The following is a 21,339-nucleotide window of genomic DNA, read 5'->3' on the forward strand; positions in this document are numbered from 1 at the left end:
GGTTAAATGTTTTCTTTTATACAAATGTTATATAAATATTAAAATACTTAATTTTATTTACGATAATAAAATAGATGAAAAGCATAATAAAAAACATATTGAAACATCATTAGTTTTGCGATACATGTTGAGGTTTGTGCGCTACGTAGTGACGATGGTCTGCTGGGGGACTTTCGCCGAAGCACGGTGGCACCTTCCACTCACAACTCTTGCTCCTTATCACAGTCACAATTCCTCACCCACACTCAGTCTCTCTCTCTCTCTCGCACCCACTCGCTCTCGCCCTGCTCACGCCCTCGATCATGACTCTCGACACCCTTGCACTGAGCGAGGGGGATACAATGGAACTGGAAACGGAGGGCATGGGGTTTGTCTACAGGTGGGTTATTGCCTCGCTCCCTCTACATCACTCTCTCTCTCTCACACACACACCTGGATTTTCGTCTCTCTGCTTTGTGTTGTTGGTCCTGTTAGGGTTTATTAGGGGCAGTTGGTTGACATTGATCTCGCTATCGCGACGTCGGGTTGGCACTGCACGGTGGGTGTGATTTTATGTTGAGGGTTTATCGTGTTCTGGTTTTGGTTTGCATATGGGTGATTACTGTTATCTTCGGATGTTTAGCACGGGCAATTCCCTGAATGAAATTGCTCCGCCTCCACCTTCCGGCAATGACAACAACCACAGCTCGAATCACCAGATTCTTTCTACTGGCTTTACTGATGGGATATGTCTCGTTCTGGGGCTCATTCTGGGGCTTTACTGCAGGTGGGTTGAGTTCTCCACCCTCTCTCTATATCTCCCTCACTTGTATTTCGTTCCTCACTTTTGTGTTCTTGTTTACATTAGTGTTTGCAAAGGGCAGTTGCTTGGCAGTGATCACGCCATGGCGAATTCTGTGGGGTCGTCTTGCACAATGATTGCGATCCGATGTAGTAGTACCTCTGCGTGTGTAACTCTGGACTTCTGGAGTGAAGTTCGGAATTTTAGACATTTGTATCTGTATTTCTCCTGTGAGGTTTCACTGTGATAGGATGCTTACTGAATGTACGGATTTTGAGTAGGGTTGCTGCTCTCGTTGGGTTTGTTTTGCTCAAATCTTCGGCCGCAAAAGAAAACGACTCAATTGCGACGCCCACAACGAAACTAAAAAAAACCACAGGCGATCTCGAAGCCGGTGAAGTATCTGTTCAGCCCTTTGAAGGTTCTCACGCAGAGGATGTAGTCATGGATGTGCGTGGTGGAATTGGGACTGAGGGAGAGTTGACTTCGCTTGAAAGCACCATTTCCCAGGTCACACCGTCTGGTGCTCAGGACGAAATCACCGGTTCAGAGATCGGAATGGTCCATGTTAATGAGGAGGCCTTGGCTGAAGGGGACAGGATTGTAGAGGTGCCCGTAGATGTAGTTGACGGGGCCTTGGTTGAAGTGAACGGGATTGCAGGTGGAGGTGGTGAAGCATTCGTTGCTTTCCCACTTGGGGTTGATGTGTTTGACATGAGGAACCTCTCTCAGGCACAATACCTCTCGTTCATGGGGTCTTTTCCGGCACTGGAGAATGGTTCACTTAATGACTGGTGATCATGACTATGCGGTGGCCGCTGCAGTAGTGACAGGAAAAATGTTCGATCAGGTGGTTTCATAGTTTGACACTGTGTCTGTAATTTATGGAATACACCTGGCTTAATAAACTATAAATGAACTGACCAGGAATACACCTGGATAAATAAACTAAAAATAAACTGATCAGGAATATATCTGGATATCACCCTGAGGCTTGTTGTAGATTACGAGTAGTTGGACTGTGGTGCTTGTGACTGGTTCGTCAGCAGGCTTGTGAATTTCCTTAAAAAATTCTGAAATTCTGAAATATATTTTATTATATTTTTTATAGATCACATTTAAACAAGAACATTGATCTTCTGCCCCACTTACTTTTGAAACTTAGTCATTTAACCAATGTTGCCTAAATTCATGCAATTATTTCAGTACTTGGTTTGAATGTGTCCAATAATACCAGTTTAAAGATTCACAAGAAAACATAAAAAATAATACAGACTTACAAGTTAGAAACCTACAAAAAAAAAAAAAAAAAAAAAAAAAAATCTTTCACACTATCAAGTTAGAAACCTAGGACAAAAAAAAAACAAAACAAAACAAAACAAAGTTGGGGATCACTACTCGTTTGACTATCCATCTAACAACTATTTAAATTAATTTCTAATTGGTTTTGTTTTTCAGCCTTACTCTTACATCCTCACTGGCTCTTTTTGGTAGAAAAAGTATAATTAAAATACTATGTTTATAAATATATACACACATATATATATGTAGACTATTGGTTTCAAATGTTAAAATGTCAAGTTTTAATTTTAGTAGTAAACATTATTACACTTGTAAAAATACTTAAAAGCTCAATAATGGTCTTCATAAAAAGAAAATTAAAACCTTTAAGAACATCACAATAAAGATAGTATTATATTTATTACTTTTTATATTATTTAAAAATAATATGTAAATATATGCATATCTTGACTTTAATAAATACAAACTTTATTAAATATTTTATTTTTCTCAAAAGCTAACACTTAGCAATAAATAAAAATATTAAATCATATTTTTATTTTAACTTTTAAAATTACTCATTTAATAATCTTTAGATTAATTATCTTTATTGCAATTATAAAAAATTGATTATATGTTAATAATTAAGAGATTATATTTGGTTGTTTTACATTTTTATTATAACGATCTCTTTAATGCATTGGTATTCTTCTTTAGAATACATATATATACACACACACACACATATACATTTACAAACATCACTTCTTTTCATATATAAATAAAGTGATAATATTAAGGAAGAATTAACCAATATAATAAGTGATGGATTGTGGAATAATATATTGTTTACTAGACACTTACAGCCAAAGGGTTGGAATAAATCAACTTCACGATTATATATTGAGGGATGAGTTTTTAAATATATATTTAATTATTTCTAAGGATTTGGATATGAAGCATGTACTGATTTATTTATTTTTAACATTTTAATTTTTTTATTTAATTTAGGAGAAAAAGAAATCATATAAAATTAGGTAGCTAGTTGATACTTAGTTTTGGATGAATATAAAATCCAAATAATTCCCTATACTAATATAGTTTAATAATTTTTAATTTGTCTAGTTTCTATAAATATTTTAAATTTTTATTTTAAATTTGGGATTTTTGGAAGTCTAAATTTTAAATTTTAAATCTCTAATACAAAGATATTTGTATTTGTAAAAATTAGTTGTATTTCATTGAGCTACCTATTAAATCTATAACAATTATTTAGTATTTATTTTTATTTTTACACATAATTGAAAAGAAAAGAAAAGAAAACAATATATATATATATATATATATATATATATATATATATTAAAGAAAAAAATGATACATAATTAGGATGTAACAACCTTATAAAATATTCAAAAGAAGTAGAATTGGAAAATAAAAAAGCTAATAAAAATAAATAATTGGATGAGCTAATAAAAAATGTAACTTTTTATTGAAAGATGAAAAAAATCAACTTAGTTTTAGGGAAAAATAAAAATTGGGATATATATATATATATATATATATATATATATATATATTAAAAAAAGGCTCATTTTGTCTTATTTTATTTTATGTAAGAAGAAGTGGCTACTCATAAAAGTTGGAAAATATCCTCAATTCTTAAATTAGGACTTTTAAAATAAAAATATTTTTATAGACTTTAATTCATAAAATATACTATTTTACAGACTTTAATTCATAAAATATACTATTTTTACAGACTTTAATTCACAAAATATACTATTTTTAAAATATAATCTACATAGTCCTTTGATTCTTAAAGCATGCTTGATACTAACAATTGTTGCCTAAGTGAAGGAAAAGTGTCAAAATAAAGAATTTGATGTTAGAAAATCAATTTACCTATTTGCGCTTCAACAATTTTTAGTCAGTTTCAAAGTGGATACAACTAGACTTTAGAAGATCATATCTGCCTAATAAAATACATCTACCTATTGAATACGTAATTTTATCTATAAGAGGATGAAAAAGAGATTTTGATGAATTTTCATCTACAAGCAAATCATAGACTTGCTTGCCAAAGCATGGTTGCAACCCTACACATGTAATTACAATTTAAACCTATAACCACACAAATATAAATCCTAACTTACAATAGCCTTTCAAATAAATGCACTTCTATTTTCTTATACAATAGCTCTTACATTGATGAAGATCCTTAAGACAAACATGTTCTTTCTCAAAGTAATAGCAAGGTACAACATCTTTGATATTACAATCTAAGAAGAGACTTTCAATGCATATTGATATTATTGAAGGTGGATATTGTACTTGATAGAATTTAAAATGTATTATTTAAATGTAGCTAAAAATTCCTTAATAATAATCAAATAAATTGGTAGTCTTTTCATCCTAGAATGAGATATTATCAATAGTTACACAAATTTATCAACCACCTTTGTCAACTTATGAAGTAATGATACAATTCTTTATAGAACTTGTCCTCTAAAAGAAGAGGTAATATAACAAATAACCATATTTACTAATATATTTACTTAGATAAGTAAAATAAGATAAAATAAAGTAAAATTAGGTTAAATTATTAATATCTTGTTAAAAAATTTCTAAGAAGATTTGTATAGTTCACATATGTTTATAAGTAATTAGTAGGCTGACAACTTGGTCAAGAAGTTAGATAAATGTTGTACATTTATATAACAAGCTAGACATATGGAGCACATATTAAAAACTTATTTTATATGTAAGTATCTTTCAAGTTAGACATGTGTCGTATGTCCTGTAGAACATTTCCAAATATTTTGTTAGTAAATAGTATATATTGAAGCAAGATTGAGGCCTTCCTTATTCTTGTGAACACCTTTCTTGTATTCTACTTTAATTCAAGTCTTCCTAATTCTTTTGCAATTGGCAATAATCCTTCTAGTTTTAAATCTATATCTATATTTTTGTAATTTACTTTTTTTCTTTTGATGATACAAGATTTTATTTTCATCTTTAGGATTTTATTGTGATTTGCATCAACAAAGATAAAAAATTGACAAGACTCAAAGTACTAGCAATCAAGCTTCTACAATAGAATATGTCTAAATGCATACTACCTAAATGCATATCAATGTAGTTATTTCACCCTTGGGCATATACTTAGAGTGAATAAACCTCTATAAGAGATTATTGCATAGTAATGTGTAGATTTCATGTACAATATAAAGCATTCACATATGCAAATATCCTTAGAATTCAAATGGACATTACTATCTTTAATTCTTATATAGGTTTTAAAAAAATGAAAAATTGGCTTTTGTAACACTTCCTTTGTCTTGAGCATGCTTGCCTTACTCTTTATCTTTTAGATGATAGAAGTTCTTAGTTTTTATTAAAACCAAAAAGTCTTCAAGAAGTGGATTAACTTATGGACCTATGAAGTTGTCACCTTGATAGATTCTTGGCTATTGTCATTAGCTTCATTATCAACATTACATTTATTTATTTATTTGTTAAATCTTATAAATGAATTTTAGTAATATATAAACAATATTCCAAAGCTAGTAGATAAAAGAAGCAGTTATGAAATTTATTCATTTTAAAGGTGTAAGAATAATTTGAGTTTAATTATGAATTTATTGATTTAAAATATTATATTTTTATAAAATCAAAAACTATCTATCTTTAGAAGCTTTTTTTTTTGAAATTTATATATATATATAGTGACTCAAAAAATAATTTTAATATTGATATATTTTGAAAAGAATGATATATTATAGATGAATTGTAGTGAATAATGACATGTGGTTTTTATGACAACTAAAGTACTCTTTTACAGCTACCAAATGAGCATAGATTGAAAAGAATCCATTAGATAATTGCGGAGCTATGACCAATCTAATTTGGAGTAGTATTGAAACAATTTTTTGAGTGTGGCATCTAATTTTTGGATTTTATCAATTACTCAATGTTATATCATTCTATCATCATCAAATTTACTATGACAATATTATTACTAATCTAATGACATCATTAATGCTTACTATAAAAGCAGCATTCTTAATCACAATTCCTAGCATAGATATATTCCAAATTATCACATTCTAGGGCCTTCTAGAATCTTTTGTAAATTTCTAGAGCCTTTTAGATACTTGTAGAATCTTCCACAATCTTTTAGAAAGTTCTATAGGCTTCTAGAAGCCTCTTTAGACTTCTAAAAACTTCCATAGAAAGTACCATAGACTTCTATAACTTTCATTATAGTATAAATAGGAGTCCTTGGAATCACTTTTGCTATCAATCTCATTCTTTGTCTTTAATCTTGACATATTTTTTTATCAAATTCTTGTGTCTTTGACAATTCCTTGAACAACTATGAGACTCATTTTCTACTCTTTTCAAGACAATATCACCTTTGCTCTTCTTCATTCTCAAAAATCTTATGGCCAAATTACTTTTGAACTTGGCTGCAATAAAGCTACTATTTCTAGGCTAGCAAAAAATATTACTTTTAATAGGAAGAACCTTAAATTAAGTAGACCAAAGAAGCTCACTATAAAAAATGAAAGGGCAATCATTTTCCAAATCAACACCATGAAGGCTAAAAATGTTGTTGAAGTTGCTAAAAACCTTAATAAGATTATCAATAATGATGTTTCAATCCAAACCATTCAAAATGTTCTTATAAAATGGAATATGAAAGTTGTGGTGAAGAAGAAAAAGCTACTACTATCTACTTGCTATCAAAAACAATGCTTGGATTTTGCTCTGAAGTACAAGAAATGGACTATAGAGGATTAGAAGACGATTATTTGGTGAGATGAGATAAAAATCAATAGATTTGGGTCAGATGGTAGAAAGTGGGTATAAAAACAAATGGATATGTTCTTGCTTGACAAGAAGATCCAAAAAAACAATTAAGCATGGGGGTGAAAATATAATGGTATAGAATTATATGGGATGGAATGGGTTTGGAAGGATGGCAAAGGTTGAAGAGAGGATGGATGCAAATCAATTTGTGGAATTCTTGAAAAAAACTTGCTCCCTAGCATTGAAGAATTTGACATTTTTAAGGAGGAGGTGATTTTTCAGCAAGATAATGACTCCAAGCATAACTTAAAACTAGCATGGAAGTGGTTTGATCTTCATGACATAAAAGTAATGGATTGGCCTACTTAGTCTTCTAATCTTAATTCTATTGAACATCTTTGGAAGCACCTCAAATGTCAAATCAATACTTAGAAGATAAAACCAAAAGAAGTTTGGAAATTATGGAAAAGAATAGTCACAAAATAGAATAATATTGAAGCAATTTTGTACTAAAAGTTAATAGAAAGTATGCCTAAGAGGTTAGAGCAATTATCAAGGCTAAAAGAGGTCCTACAAAGTACTCATAGGTAATTGGATACCACACTTAAAAAAATGTTTTGATACTATTCCAAATTGGATGGGTCATAGTTCCACAATTACTTGATGGATTCTTTTCAACATGGGCTCATTTTGTAGGTGTAAAAGAATACTTTATTTGCTATACAAACCATGTTTCATTATTGACTACAACTCATCTATAATATGCCATTCTTTCTAAAATATGTCAACATTGAAATAGTTTTTTGAGTCACTATAAATTAAAAAACCATGTAGTATTTTTGATACAATTTGATTTTCTAAAATACCATAAAAAATGTGTTATTTAATCATAATAATAAAAATAATTTTAAAAAGTTTAATCTGCTATATTAAAAAATGATAAAATTTAAAAATTATTTTTATTATAATGATTAATTAACACATTTTTTAGGTATCTAGTATATTGATGATTTTAAGATAATATATTAATCAAGTGTATTTCTCTCATACATGGTAGTATTTTAATGAAGTTGGTTTAAAAGAAAAAATATTAGAATTTATTCTTAAACCATTTTTTATATGTATTATCTTTATTTTTAAAATATTGATTCAAAATCAATAAAATTATTTATACTTGAAATTTTCATCAAAATTTAAAAAAAAAAAAAAAAAAAAAAAAACTACATTGCATTAAATTGTATTATTTTTTACCTTCTAATATACTTGAAATATATATAATTCATGTTTTTAATTGTCTTGAAAATTCAATGCTTTTAGTAATTATGTATATATAAGATTAATCTTTTGTGTTTTAAAACTAGAAAAATATAAATTTAAACAACAATATTTTGACAATTAAAAGAAAATGAGATAATAGAAAATAACTTGTGGATGTTTAAAAAACTAATAAGGAATTGGATAGTCTTTTAAAAGGTTTTTTTGAATCTTTGTGATAGTTTGACAATGGGCTGAAACAACATTTGTAGCAAGATCTTCAAGATAATGTTGAAAAATTCACTACAATAGCAAAGAGTGGCAATACAAGATTGATTTAATTCAAATACAATAAATTCTACATATTATGAAGGCATAAAGATGCCAAGTCCTTCATTACTAATGATTGCATGTTAAATAGGCTTCAATAAAAGATTATTAAGACCAAGTTCAAGCAATAATCTCACCAATTGCTTGAGTAACTAATTGTTTCCTTAGATTGTGGCTCACATTGTGGTTGCAAATTTTTAATACTCTCTCATTTCTAATTCATTTGGATTTATTCTTTGTTCACTACTGAAATAAAAAAAAATCATAAAAAAAATATATTTTTATTTTTATTTTATAGACATTTTTATGTAAATATTTGTATATATATATATATATAACTGAAGAGTAATTAGAACACAACCAAAACTACAATACATTATATTTGGTAATCAATATTGTTCAATAGAATTGCACAGGTACAAGGACAAGGTGTATACAACTCTTATTTGTTTGTTTCATGTATAATTTGGTAAAACAATGAAGGAGTGAGATTTTCAACTAGCAATCTGAATTATTTTTAGTTTCCAAGCTAAGAGACTACAAGATTTTAGATAAAACAATAGATTGAGGCTCATGAAAAAATTTGACACTTCCATTCAATGTGGAACTACCTTAGGATGATCTATGTCCTTGACATAAAGAACAAAAAAAAAAAAGAAAAAAGAAAAAAGAAAAAAAGAACAAAAAAAAAGTGAGGAATTTAGTAAATAAGTCTAATTTTGTTAGAGTGGCAAATAGTTCATAGTATGTCCATCTTATACCTCTTTTTTGAGTATATTGTAATGAGTTTGATAAAGCCAAGATGTGATTGGACTTTCACTTCGACTTACGTGAACGTGAAAAATTGGAATAGCTAGCGCACAAAAATGAGAGAGTAGTAAAAATCTGCAACCACAGTGTGAGCCACAAAAAATACTTTGAAAGTAACATTGCTGCCCGGCGATTGAAGAATAGGGGACGAAATCACGATTTCTGATTGCTGTGTTTCTCGCATGTGATAGGCCTCTTCTCAAGCCACAGAAATAATAAAATAAAATAAAATAAAATAAAATAAAAATAAAAATAAATTGCAACAATAATAACTACACCATTGAAATAGATCACATATCACACATTGTACTTGCCAGATCGCATGTAAACGATACTTAAAGAGCACATAGTAAGAAGAAATCAAACCTTCAGCACGAAACCTATAAGGCAATGAAAAATCCTTACGTATACTTACATCACCAATAGAGAGGATAAATGATGACAAGATTAAATGTACAAAGAAGAGGGACTAACGGAGTGCTGCATGCCTATACCATATATAATAGCTACACCACTAATCTGTATCAGAATTGAAGGGCCTCAGATTTTCTAATAGGTCTCTTGTCCCACCATTTACTAGGTGATCGATGCCATTTGACGAACCTGCTTTCTCATCGTGTTTCTTGATTTTTGGTCTGTTACTCAGACCCCAAATCCGAATTGTATGGTCATCACTGGCAGATGCAAACATATGAGGATTCACAGGATTCCAGCTTACGCTGTTTACAGTGCCTGAATGACCTGACAACACATCAAGTAACTCACCATTCCATCTATGCCAGATATAAACCTGCACCACAATTACCCATCCATATTTTAGAACATTCCCCTAGTAATGGCAATACTGTCTAAGCAAAAGCATACTGTCTAAGTATGACTAGCAGTAACACTAACTCGAGTTGGTAGGCCTAGAGACTGGCAAGAATTCAAAAGTACATTCCGTAACAAAAAAAAAAACTGTAAGTCGTATGCCAGAAAACCTGCAAGTGCGATGAACGTACGCGAGAGAGCAAGCGGGTGTGTGGGAGAAAGAGAGAAAGAGACCTGAGAGTCTTCGCTACCACTGACAATAAATGCATAATCAGTCCCACCGAAGCAGGATCGAATCACATATCGCCCTTGCCTGTGACCTCTATACTTCTTAGGTAGGTCTCTCGTAGCTGCTGAAATGTCCCACAAATGAATCTCCTGACTCACCAAGTTAACCAACAAATATCTCCCATTTTTGCTCACTGAAAGTGAGGTAATTGGCTTCTCCTCCTCAATGACTCGCTCTGTTTTTTCCTCCAGGTTGTAGATGCGGATGTTCTTATGATCACAAATGCTTACCTGTCATGATCCATAAAGCATAGTTTTATCACTCAAAATGCACTTGTGACAGTCGGCTACGATAAAATCTGGGACGAACGGGCTGTAAGAAACATATTTAATGCACGTTGGAGACATACAAGCCTATCCCCACACAAAAATTTGCATTGTCACTGGATTAGGGGAAAATGTCTCGGTATGAAAGTGCTACATGAATAGTTTAACGTCTTTGTTCCTTCAGCTGCAATTTTCAGGTAACTTCTAAAACGGATTCATTAAGCGTCATCCTAATCTGGAAGAATTAAACACCGATATCTAAAGCATCAAACAGGACGAATATTTACCATATGACTTCCATCCGTTGTAATAGCCAAATCATTGATACGAGGCATCCGAGCACCCTTCCAAGCCTCCAACTCATGTCCCTGTAGGAAAGTGTAAAATTAACGACACTTGTATATGATGATCAGGATTAAATCAGGGGACTTCTGGCATGGTATGGACTATGGTTAAGCTGATCGACTGTCTTTTAGTAGTCTCTTCTTTAATGGTTAGGACTAACAGTTGAGCTTGTTTCTCGGTAACTACCAGTACAGTCCGTGCAGACAGTCAGACCTGTGCGTTATAGGCGTGAATTAAACGATAAGATCATCATATTTGAATTTTCTGACGAGGATGAGAAAAACCCATATATAAATAAAATAAAATAATGATGAACAGGAATTTAACTATAATAGAGTTCTTCCTACCTCTAGATCCCACATGTAGATACACTTGTCACCTCCACCAGATACGAAACGTTGTCCATCTGGGAACCACGCACAGGACGTAAAGCAGCTGTTTGGTTTATCATAAGTGTATTTGCAAAGTCCAGTGGCTGTGTCCCACAGCTTCACGACTTCCTCATTCCCACATGTCAATAGCATGGTGTCATCTGGACTCCAAGCAACAAAAGATACAGGCTTCGAGTGACCGGTCAATTTGAACTTTACCCTGAGTGAATCATCTTCGACAACCTGCGATCAATCAAATTGTACACAACATTATTTACTAAGATTCAAATACTGACAAGAGTAAGAAGAAAAATGAAGATACATCCTGATCTCAATAATCGAACAGAATGCAGATAAAATAATCAACAAACCTCCCAAATGATGGCCGTACAGTCTTTGGATGAAGATGCGAGGTAACGACCATCATGCGAAAATTGCAAAAACCAGACCTCATCATCGTGCATTTCTAAAACCTGCACACATGCAATTCACTATGAGGTAAGAAACAGGCAAAGTCTTTGTACTTGCAAAACATCCTGAACTAAAAACATCTCTTTACTCCAAACCTCACGTAGAAGAATTTCCACTTCGAATAGTGACGCCGAAATCTCCCCTACACGATGTCAGAAAATGATAAAAATGATAAATAAAACACATAATACATAGCTACCAATCCATGAGCATGAACAGAAATAAAAAGCGAAAAAAGACAGATATTCTATTGTACCTGCAAAGTCTGTGTCGGAATTTGGTCCCGACTACAGCGATGGTCTGCATAAAGGGACAAGACATCATCCAGTGTATTATGATAAACACATGCTTCGCGCTGCACTTTAAGTGCAACTTCGACAAGATGCTCCAATCGGTTCTCAGGCACCATGATTGAAGGTGGAAGCAACTGCTGCAATTCTTCTAACAAGAACTGACGCGATTCTTGTCCAACACCCTTCCACTGAGCTTTCGTAAGCAGGTCTTGCGGGGAACAAACTATGAAGCTAGCGAGCTGATGAACTTTGGGAGTACTTACTCCTAGTGGTGTAATTTCCGACCGCAAAATTTCGAGCGCTGCAGTTGTATTGCTAGACTGTAAGGACTCCAAAAACTTCTGTTGCAAAATCAGAAATGAAGCAGCCTTAAAAGTGGATTCCTCAAGGACGCCAATTCTAGACAATGTGGTTACACATTCATTCCAGCGCCCTGCCAGAATGTCCTCGCGAAACTGTTGAACCGCTGGCGACTGAAGACGAATACCTGACTCCTCTTCGAGCGCTGCACCTGCCTGTTGATAGCCAAGAGAAAAGAGCGCTTGCTCTATAATCCTCACAAACTCCACCTTCCGAATTTGACCATGAGACCCCACCGTTTCGCCATCATTAATAGGAATACTTCTGGCCATTAGGGCGGCGGACCCCGTGGCTACCACACCTGTCCGAGACCCCTCCAGGGGGGTTATATGACTAGGTTTAGAAAGCTTCTGTCGCTTCAAGGGGGGTTGCCCAACGTCGTTATCTCCTCCCATGTAAGGGCGTCAACCCGATGGCTAGCCCATGCATGAGAAAGAAAAACAAGGAGAAAAGAATTCAAGTCCCCAAACGAAATCTCCAGACACTGGGCTGTGATTAGTCGGCACAGCTCCGACACCCTGTCAAAACGCCAATTTCAAAGTTCTCAAATTGAGGACAATCAACCACACAAGTGAGAGGTGACAAAGATAGGTAATACAAACCCATGTAAAAGCATTTACCAGTTCATAGTTCTCAAACTCAAATTCGATACATGTGGCATCAGAGGCCAAGTCCAGAAAACTCAGAAGCCGACTTCAGGTTTGTCGCTCAAATACAGAAGTCGACAAGATGAACTGTGAGAAGAAATATGTGCCTTACACTACTATAATCACATATGAATGTGGTGAAAAGTATAACCCTCTCCGTAAGGTTCATGAAGCTTAACCGCGTTACTCCATCAAAAAACACTACATAAATTGAACAGATGCAGCATGAAATTCACCAACGAAAGAACACGGGACAAAGATTCGAAGAGTTTCATTACATGAGCAACAGCAGATAGACGATCAACAACGAATGAGAGATCAGCGTATGTGATTGCCACGGGAACAACAGTGCCTGGACCTTCAAGACGAAAATTGCAAGAGCCGGATACTAAAAGATTCAGATTCCACAGCACGAGCCCGAACTACACATTCAACCTATAACCCTAATATAAAACACATAAAATTCACAACACAATGATCAAACTCTTTGACTGTAAATGTTGGAGAATCTCACTCAAAACAGGGAGACTAGCAAACTGTAAACGGTACTTTGTTCTTATTCAACTAAAATACGCCTGTAATGCATCCCTAAGTTGTGCCCTAAATGAAGAGAGACGCCCGAACCCTAGTCCTCTTAAAGAAGAACGACCTCACAATTGAAATCCAAATGTGGCATGAGTCGCATGCCCTAAAACACATGAAGGTACAAAATCGCTCATGCTTCTCCACACGGCAACCTCAACGCCGTCCGAGAAACCCTTATTTCCGGCCACAAGCAAGCCTCCCCAGAAATCCCACTCCATCCACCCCCTCAGTCGCCTCTAATCCCCAACTAACACCCCATTCAAGAATACTACCATATATCTACAGACCCTCGGCATTAGAACGAGGGGATGCGGCCACAATACGCCAATCTCTGCGCTTCATGAAAATCAATGAAGAATCTCGTCTCCAATACGAAATACGAGATGAAGCCAGAATGCCAGACAATTGCTCCTCTCTGTCGTAGCAGGGCAATCCAATCGACTCGACCACCGTCTCTCTCTCCCTCTCCCTCTTGCGCTCTCTCTTCTCGGACTAGCAATAGCAGCGAAGAAAGAGATGGATCCAGTTGGATGTAGAAAGCGACTTACGGGCAGATGAGGAAGGACTGGAGGGCGACAAGTTGAGCAATGCGATTGGTGATGGAACGATGGAAGAGTGGAGCGATGGCGCTGCAACAAAGCATAAACGCTGATGGAAAATGCCAGAGCTTCACTGAGAGCGCCGGAACAAATTGTTCAACAGAAATGGCGCTGCCGGTGAAGATGGAGACAGGCCCTATCGCTGCGAGTGCGTCTCACCGTGGCATGGCCTACCCTACCACTACGGGCTCGACTTCTTTTACGGAGGGAGGTGGTAAAAGAAATAGAAAAAGCGAATAAGGTGTTAGAGTTAAAAAAGAAAAAAGAAAAAAAAGACTGACTAGAACGACTGGTTGTAGGGGTCTAGTGTGAAAGGGCCATTATGGATCAGGATCTTTATTTATCACGCAAGGCGGGCCATTTCATAGCAAGTCACAACCACTTGGTACCCAAGTTCGATTCGCAAGATATTATGAAAGCCCAAGAACAACTCTCACGTTCTTCAGAAATTTTGTGTGTTCCGGCAAGTGTGTAGAATCGGAAAGGAATTTGAGCTGTGACGATTACATCGAACACATTTTGCACGGAACAGACAATCAGATTCCGGCCGACGAGTAGTCATGGAGGCAGTCTCTGTGAACGTGAGGAACGCTGTTGCTGTGGTGGTAGCGTCCGTGATTGTTTACAGCGTGATCAAGTTTCTCAGGGATTCCGTATGGGAGCCGCTGCGATTGAGTCGCATCATGGCTAAGCAAGGCGTGAGCGGGCCCCCGTTTAGGTTCCTTCTCGGGCAGTACATGGAGATGGTGAAGTTTACTGAGTCGTTCCCTGACGTTATGCCAATTAACGATTTCGCGAATATGTCACCCACTGTCACGCCTCAGAACGCCTTGTACTATCTAAAATACGGTAGCAATTCATTGAAGTGGATGATTTTCAAGTTTTTAGCTCGTGCAAATGTGCGACTTGACAATATGCGATAATTCTGGTCAGTTTTTGCGGGGATGTGTGCTAAGATTAAATGCAAAATCGTGTCCAGGAAAAATGTATCTATACTGGTGGGGAACAATGACCCGATTGGCTGTGGGGGACCCGAAGTTTGTGAAGGAACTGCTGATAACAAATCACGATTCTTTGACCAGGTCGCGGATTGAAAACCAGTTTGTCGCAGAAGTGGTCGGCAAAGGATTGTTAAGCCAGGAAGGAGAGAAATGGACAAGTGAAAGGCGCACTCTCGGGCCATTTTTTCATCAAAAATCGCTCGAGGTATCAACTAACTCGTTTAGAGCTTTGAAGGATCTGCACACTGTTCAAATTCAGTGAAGTGGTAGCTCGATCGTACACGTAAGTTGGGACTAAGTAATATTAACACATGTCCATCGCGTGTAGGGCATGGTGGGGGCCATGGTGGAAGGAGCAGCCACAGAATTGCAGAAGTGGGAGCAGGAGGTAGAGAAACGAGGCGGCACGGCGGAACTTGACGTGGAGCCAGACCTTCAGAAGATTTCTAGAAGAATCATCTCCTGCACGGCTTTTGGTGACGATTTTGAAATAGGAGAGCAGATCTGCAAGCGTCAGATTCTTCATTCGAATGAACTTTGGAAGACTTTTCGCAGTGCAGCGTATTGGCTTGTCCCTAGTTACAGGTACCTATTTCGTCTTCCACCGTCGTCTTCTTCAAGTAAAAGCAGGGGTAATTTTTCAGTTATTCTACTAGTAATGCCATTGATTAGTACCACCCGGTAACGTTTGCGCAGAAATCTTCCTACAAAGGGGAACAGATCGATGAACCTATACGGTTCCCAGGTTGATGCCCTTGTTCGTGGACTTATTAACGCCCGGCGAGAAGCTGTTCAAAAGGGGGTAACAAGCTCTTACGGAGATGATCTTCTGGGGTGGATGCTCACGGTTGCAACTGAGGGATGGAGCGCCAACACGAAAGAGTTCAACCAGTTGTCTGTTATTAACAACTGCAAGCTATTCTACTTCGCTGGTCAAGACACGGTTGCGAAGGCAATTGTCTTCACGGTACTAATGCTAGCATTGCATCCGGAATGGCAAGATCGTTGTCGCCAGGAGGTGACGGAGATCCTCGGCGATGAGCAAGATTGGCGTGCTTGCGATATTTCTCACCTCAATGTGGTATAATTTTCGCTCCTTCTCCATGGATTCTAGTCAAGGTTGGCGGTCAGAGATGTGTGTTGCGAGCCATTCCGAGATTTATGTTTCGATATGGCCTGCAGGTGGGAATGGTGTTAAACTAAAGCATGCGACTCTTTCCAACTGCTTTTCAACTTACGAGAGAGGTCGTCAAGGATTTGCAGTTGGAAGGTCTGTTCATTCCTAAAGGCATGCACATCGAGTTTTCTGTAATGGCAATGCATCAAGACAAAGACCTCTGGGGAGACGATGTTGGAAATGAGATTTGCAAATGGTGTGGCAAGCGCGTGTACTCATCCACAAGCGTTTAATCCTTTCGGACTAGGTCCAAAGTATTGCATCGGGAACAACTTTGCAGTGATGGAAGCAAAGATCGTCATAGCCATGATACTTCGACGGTTTCAGCTCGTGTATTCTCCGAATTACAGGCATCACCCAACCGTCACCATGCTGCAAGAGCCCAAGTTCGGCATGCCGATCATTCTCAAGGCTCTGAAAATCAACTGAAGGCTCTAGACCTGTGTGGCTCCATTCCAAAAAAATCATATATATATATATATATATATATATAACTTTTCAAAATAATTCTCTGTATATATACATATATATATATATATATATATATAGAGAAAATGGTTAATTTTGACATGTGATTTTAAAGAAAAATAAAAATTCAGCAAGAGATATCTACTTGTAAATTTTTTTGGCAATGAAAGAATATATTTATATATATATATATATATATATACTTTTTCATTGTAATTACAATAAAAGATATGTGTTATTGTAAACATGAATAATTCAAATAAAAATGATTTTCTTTTTAATTAACATTAGATGATGGCCAATGGAAGTAGCCCTTATTATCAAAAAAATAAAAAAAATAAAAAAGTTAAAAGATGACCAAGGTGGCAAGAGATTGCCCCTGACTGGCGGCAGCCTTCTCATCAATAGGGATCCGGCCGCCGGATCCCTCTCTCTCTCTCTTGTTATTTTCTTTTTGCATCGTCACAAGCTTTAAGCACTCATAAACATTTTTATTAGATTTCCTTCACGTGGTGGGAATACTGCGATGCAGTATTACCTTTTTGATGTTTTTTGCTCTCTCAGATTTGGATTACCAGGGTCCAGCAAAATGGTTGGAAGCATGGAATTTTTTTGACTGTGTGTGTGGTTACAAGGTGTACTCTCGGTTTCGTTGAGAATTAAGGATGGAAGTGGCTTCAATCCAGAGGCACTGGTAGTTTTGAAGCTTGGTTTTTTGTTCCAGTGATGAAGCTAACTTCTTTTTTCTCGGCTCTTTTTATCATTTCTTCTTGTCGCTGCAATGCCGTGACCTCATACCTTTTGTTGTTGTTGTTGTTGTTGTTTTTTTACTCTTGGTAGGTAGTTGGTCTTGTTTTCTACTCTACGGCTAAATTGTGGATGTTGGCAAGGATCTAGCAGACTCCTCTTCTATTGCTTTATATTGAGTAGAGTTCTAGATAGTGGAAGCAGCTAGCCAAACATTCTTTTGTTCCGTGGCAGTAGTTGGTTCTTGTTTGAGATTCGGCTATATTCCATCTTCTGCTTAAGTTTGTATGGTTTGATGATGTCGTTCTAGTGGTTTGGTACTACGTCAAGCGTTAGCATGGTTTTTTTTCTCATTCTCCATCTGCGGCTCAAAGAGGAAGGTGGTTCAAGGTGCATCGTCATGGTCGTCTTTAGCCAATACGATAGGCATACTAATTATGTTGGTGTTGTAAAGTTAGCATGTTGGAGTACATCGTGCTACAACGATGACTTAGGTTTTGAGACTACTAGCGAGATTTGTTTTGTTCATTATGGCTTGGTTATGCGATGCTGTCGTTAATATGATGTTGTCGTAGTAGTAGCTAGATAGCCTCTCCTTGTGTGGATGATGTCAGCATGATCGATCTCGGTGATTGTTCTTCTTATTCTCTAATCTAGTGTTGAATCTCGTGCAAGTAGTACTACCACAATATTTGCGTGAGGATGCTCCATTGTCTTGAGGAGGTGGTGATGAAGAGCAGTTTGAATTAGAGAAGAGGAATACCTTGTGAAGTTGTAGTATTGTAGATTGAGCAAACTATGGCAGTACTTTGTCGAAGTGACTGGATGAGCAAACAGATTGTTGGGTGGATAGACCCTGCCCTCTCAAGGCACTTATGGTGATCTCGATTGAGATAAAAATTGATCAAATATTATAAAGAGGATTGTTAGATAGAACATTTCTTGTGGCTCTTGACACGTGCAGAATTAAGTTGAGCTTTGACCCCTCACAAGAAAATTGTTGCAATGGAGGACTTGAGATATCCTAAAAGGTCTACGTAGAAGTTAGGCAATTCAATTGGTGTTTGTCGACATTGAAGGCGTGTGTACTTGTTGCTACAATGCAAATTGACGAGATTCATTTATCGACATTGTTCTATGGAAGAGATAAAAATTAAGAGTAACGACACGCGAGTTGTGGCGGAAGAAGATCAACATCAGAAGGACAACGCATTCAACGCTTTCAATGTGCCAATCTTCTAAATAAATACTCAAGTGCTTGGATCATCAACGTTACACCCTACATATAAGTTGTTGGGTGGATTGACGTGCTACAATTTATGAAGTTGGCTTCGTAACTCGGCTACTGTTGCTCAACCATGGTGTTGCATTCAGAGATTCTTTTTTTAACATTTTTCATACCATAGTGAGAATCTCCAATTTGGACGACTTAAGTAGAAATGAAGGTAAATTGGAGGAACAATTAAAGTTGGATAAAGCTAGGTTAGAGCTCGAATGAATTTTGGATTTGGTTAAGTTGGATGAATACTTAAGATTTAAATAAATAATTTTTTAGGATGAAATTTTATTCATGAATGATTTTTTTTTCATGGACGCAATTTACTTTAGATGAATTTGTAATTGAATGACATTTAATACTAGATAAGAAATAAAAATTAAACAATAAATAATTAAAAAATTTTAAAAAGATATAAATTTAAATTAAATCATATAATTATTTATCTTTCAATTGTGTATTATTGATTGAGTTATTTAAATGACCTTGTATTGTTGTATAGTTATTAGGATGGATGATAATTATTTAAGTATGAATTTAATTTGTTAAGAGGTTGATTTTTCTTACAATGATGGAAGAATTTTTAATTAGTGGCTTATTAATTAATTAGTAATTGAGAATTAGATGAAAACACCTACTAGGTGGTTATTTTATTTCACAATTGGAAGGTTATTAAGTTCTTTGGACATTAAGTCAGGTTTTGATTAACAATTGTTACAATCCAGGATAATTAAATTATTGTGAATTAAACTCAAGTTCTAATTGATGAAGATTTATTTTAGTTCACAAACTTCAAAAATATTCTTAATGGAGATCTTATAATAATTAGAAAATTTAAAAAATATATATATATATATATATATATATATATATAATATTACTATTTTTAGAATCTTTTAATCCATGATAATTTGGATCTTTTTAGAATCCATCATTTGAAATGATGCATCTTAAGAAGTCAACTTGAGTATGTAAAATACATGATTTTTCATCTTAGCATATAATTTGGATCTCTAAATTTTTGTAAGACAAGACAAACATGAAGTTCATACTCTTGTATATTCTTAGAATATATTAAGATAGTATCAAAATAATAAGTAATAAAAATATCAAAAATTTCTTTAAAAACTTCATTTATTAGATGTTAAAAAGCAGTTGGTGCATTTATGAGTCCAAAAGATATTATATTATATTCAAAATATCTATATCTAGTTTGAAATACAATCTTCCATTCATCTCATTTTTTGATGCATATTAGATTGGATTTTCTTTATAGATTTATTTTTATATAGATCATTATTTAATTGAATTGATTAAGAAGTCTTATAATCAAATATAGATGATATTTATTACTAATGTTGATCTTATTGAGTCATTAATAGTCCATACACATCTGCAATGATATGTCTTTCTTCTTCACAAATAAGACAAGAACTTCTTAGAGAATTTTGAATGGCATATGAAGTTTTTAGCCAAATTTTTGTCAATATACTCCTTAAGTGCAACCAAGTTTTTTAGTGATAAGTTATAGATTGGTCCAAATAGTAGTTAAGCTCTTTTTTAAAGATCAATTGAACAATCATATGAATGTTGCTTTAGAATGATATTTACATCTTTTTTCTCAAAAACTTCTTGATAATCTTGCTACTCACTTAGAATGTGGCTTTTGATCTTTTCACCATAAGAAACGAATGTAGCATATCTGATAAAAAGTGATCATTTTTTTGTAACATGCACAAAAATTCTCGCATCTACCGATATAGATTTGATGATATTCGACTTATGAATTTCTATTCAACTGATAAAATCTTTGATTAAACTATAAAAAAAATAAGATTACAAGAAATCTAATCTATTTAAGGATTATATCTTTTTATCCATAATAATCATAAAATATTTGGCTTAAAATAAGATCTAATCATATTATATATTACTAAGCTATTATGACCATTAATTATTGCATCTAATAGTTTTATAGATAACATCTCTAAAAGACAACAAATGATCATCTATTATTTCTACATATATGGACTTGGTTTTTTTAACTATATATATTTCTTATTTTTTGCAAAAGTCTTTGTTTATGAAATAGATTGAGACTCCTAAATCTAATAAGGCAAGACTTTGTAATTTTTTGGTCCTAAATAAACTTCTATCATAAAACAAGGTGAGAGATTTAAAGAGAAAATGAGGCTTTTATTATATATTACATAAGATTTTAATTATAGAGTCCTTATTATAATTAATAAAAAGTATTTTCTAATATATCATCTTTTATAGTAATTATACTTTTTATTTTTTGTTTACATTGCTTTATTAGATAAGATTAAGTAGTGTGCTTGAATTCTCTACAATATAGATAA

General features: G+C 34.5%; 4 protein-coding genes across 8 annotated transcripts; 3 read left to right on the forward strand and 1 right to left on the reverse strand.

Moving 5' to 3' along the window:
- The first annotated feature begins 244 nt into the window (after nucleotides 1-244).
- On the forward strand, nucleotides 245-1,761 carry LOC112284339 (uncharacterized). Of its 2 annotated transcripts, XM_024524054.3 has the most exons (3): nucleotides 245-379; nucleotides 623-766; nucleotides 1,063-1,761. In XM_024524054.3, the coding sequence occupies exons 1-3, from the start codon at nucleotides 303-305 to the stop codon at nucleotides 1,577-1,579; spliced, it is 738 nt and encodes a 245-aa protein (XP_024379822.1). In that variant the 5' UTR covers nucleotides 245-302; the 3' UTR covers nucleotides 1,580-1,761. The 2 variants fall into 2 exon arrangements, with proteins under 2 accessions (XP_024379822.1, XP_024379824.1); XM_024524056.3 differs by lacking the exon at nucleotides 623-766.
- Nucleotides 1,762-9,638: 7,877 nt separating this feature from the next.
- Nucleotides 9,639-14,397, reverse strand: LOC112284871 (WD repeat-containing protein 26 homolog). Of its 4 annotated transcripts, none has more exons than XM_073535381.2 (7): nucleotides 14,257-14,397; nucleotides 12,080-12,994; nucleotides 11,724-11,825; nucleotides 11,329-11,595; nucleotides 10,924-11,004; nucleotides 10,469-10,600; nucleotides 9,639-10,061 (listed from the first exon to the last, which is right to left on the reverse strand). In XM_073535381.2, exons 2-7 carry the CDS (start codon nucleotides 12,869-12,871, stop codon nucleotides 9,786-9,788), a joined length of 1,650 nt encoding a protein of 549 aa, XP_073391482.1. In that variant the 5' UTR covers nucleotides 12,872-12,994; nucleotides 14,257-14,397; the 3' UTR covers nucleotides 9,639-9,785. The 4 variants fall into 4 exon arrangements, with proteins under 4 accessions (XP_073391482.1, XP_024380969.1, XP_024380970.1 ...); XM_024525201.3 differs by having other exon boundaries at nucleotides 10,316-10,600; XM_024525202.3 differs by lacking the exon at nucleotides 14,257-14,397 and adding an exon at nucleotides 13,097-14,167 and having other exon boundaries at nucleotides 10,316-10,600.
- A 330-nt stretch (nucleotides 14,398-14,727) lies between these two features.
- Nucleotides 14,728-17,305, forward strand: LOC112284649 (cytochrome P450 72A15-like). The gene is made up of 5 exons (XM_090251670.1): nucleotides 14,728-15,156; nucleotides 15,287-15,513; nucleotides 15,637-15,893; nucleotides 16,005-16,389; nucleotides 16,491-17,305. The coding sequence occupies exons 1-5, from the start codon at nucleotides 14,868-14,870 to the stop codon at nucleotides 16,509-16,511; spliced, it is 1,179 nt and encodes a 392-aa protein (XP_090107796.1). The 5' UTR covers nucleotides 14,728-14,867; the 3' UTR covers nucleotides 16,512-17,305.
- LOC149988518 (cytochrome P450 734A2-like) lies at nucleotides 16,657-16,914 on the forward strand. The gene has a single exon (XM_090251671.1). The coding sequence runs from the start codon at nucleotides 16,657-16,659 to the stop codon at nucleotides 16,912-16,914; it is 258 nt and encodes an 85-aa protein (XP_090107797.1).
- Nucleotides 17,306-21,339: the final 4,034 nt, after the last annotated feature.

Source organism: Physcomitrium patens, chromosome 7, assembly GCF_059467195.1.
Source record: "Physcomitrium patens ecotype Gransden chromosome 7, ASM5946719v1, whole genome shotgun sequence".
Taxonomy (NCBI): Eukaryota; Viridiplantae; Streptophyta; class Bryopsida; order Funariales; family Funariaceae; genus Physcomitrium; species Physcomitrium patens.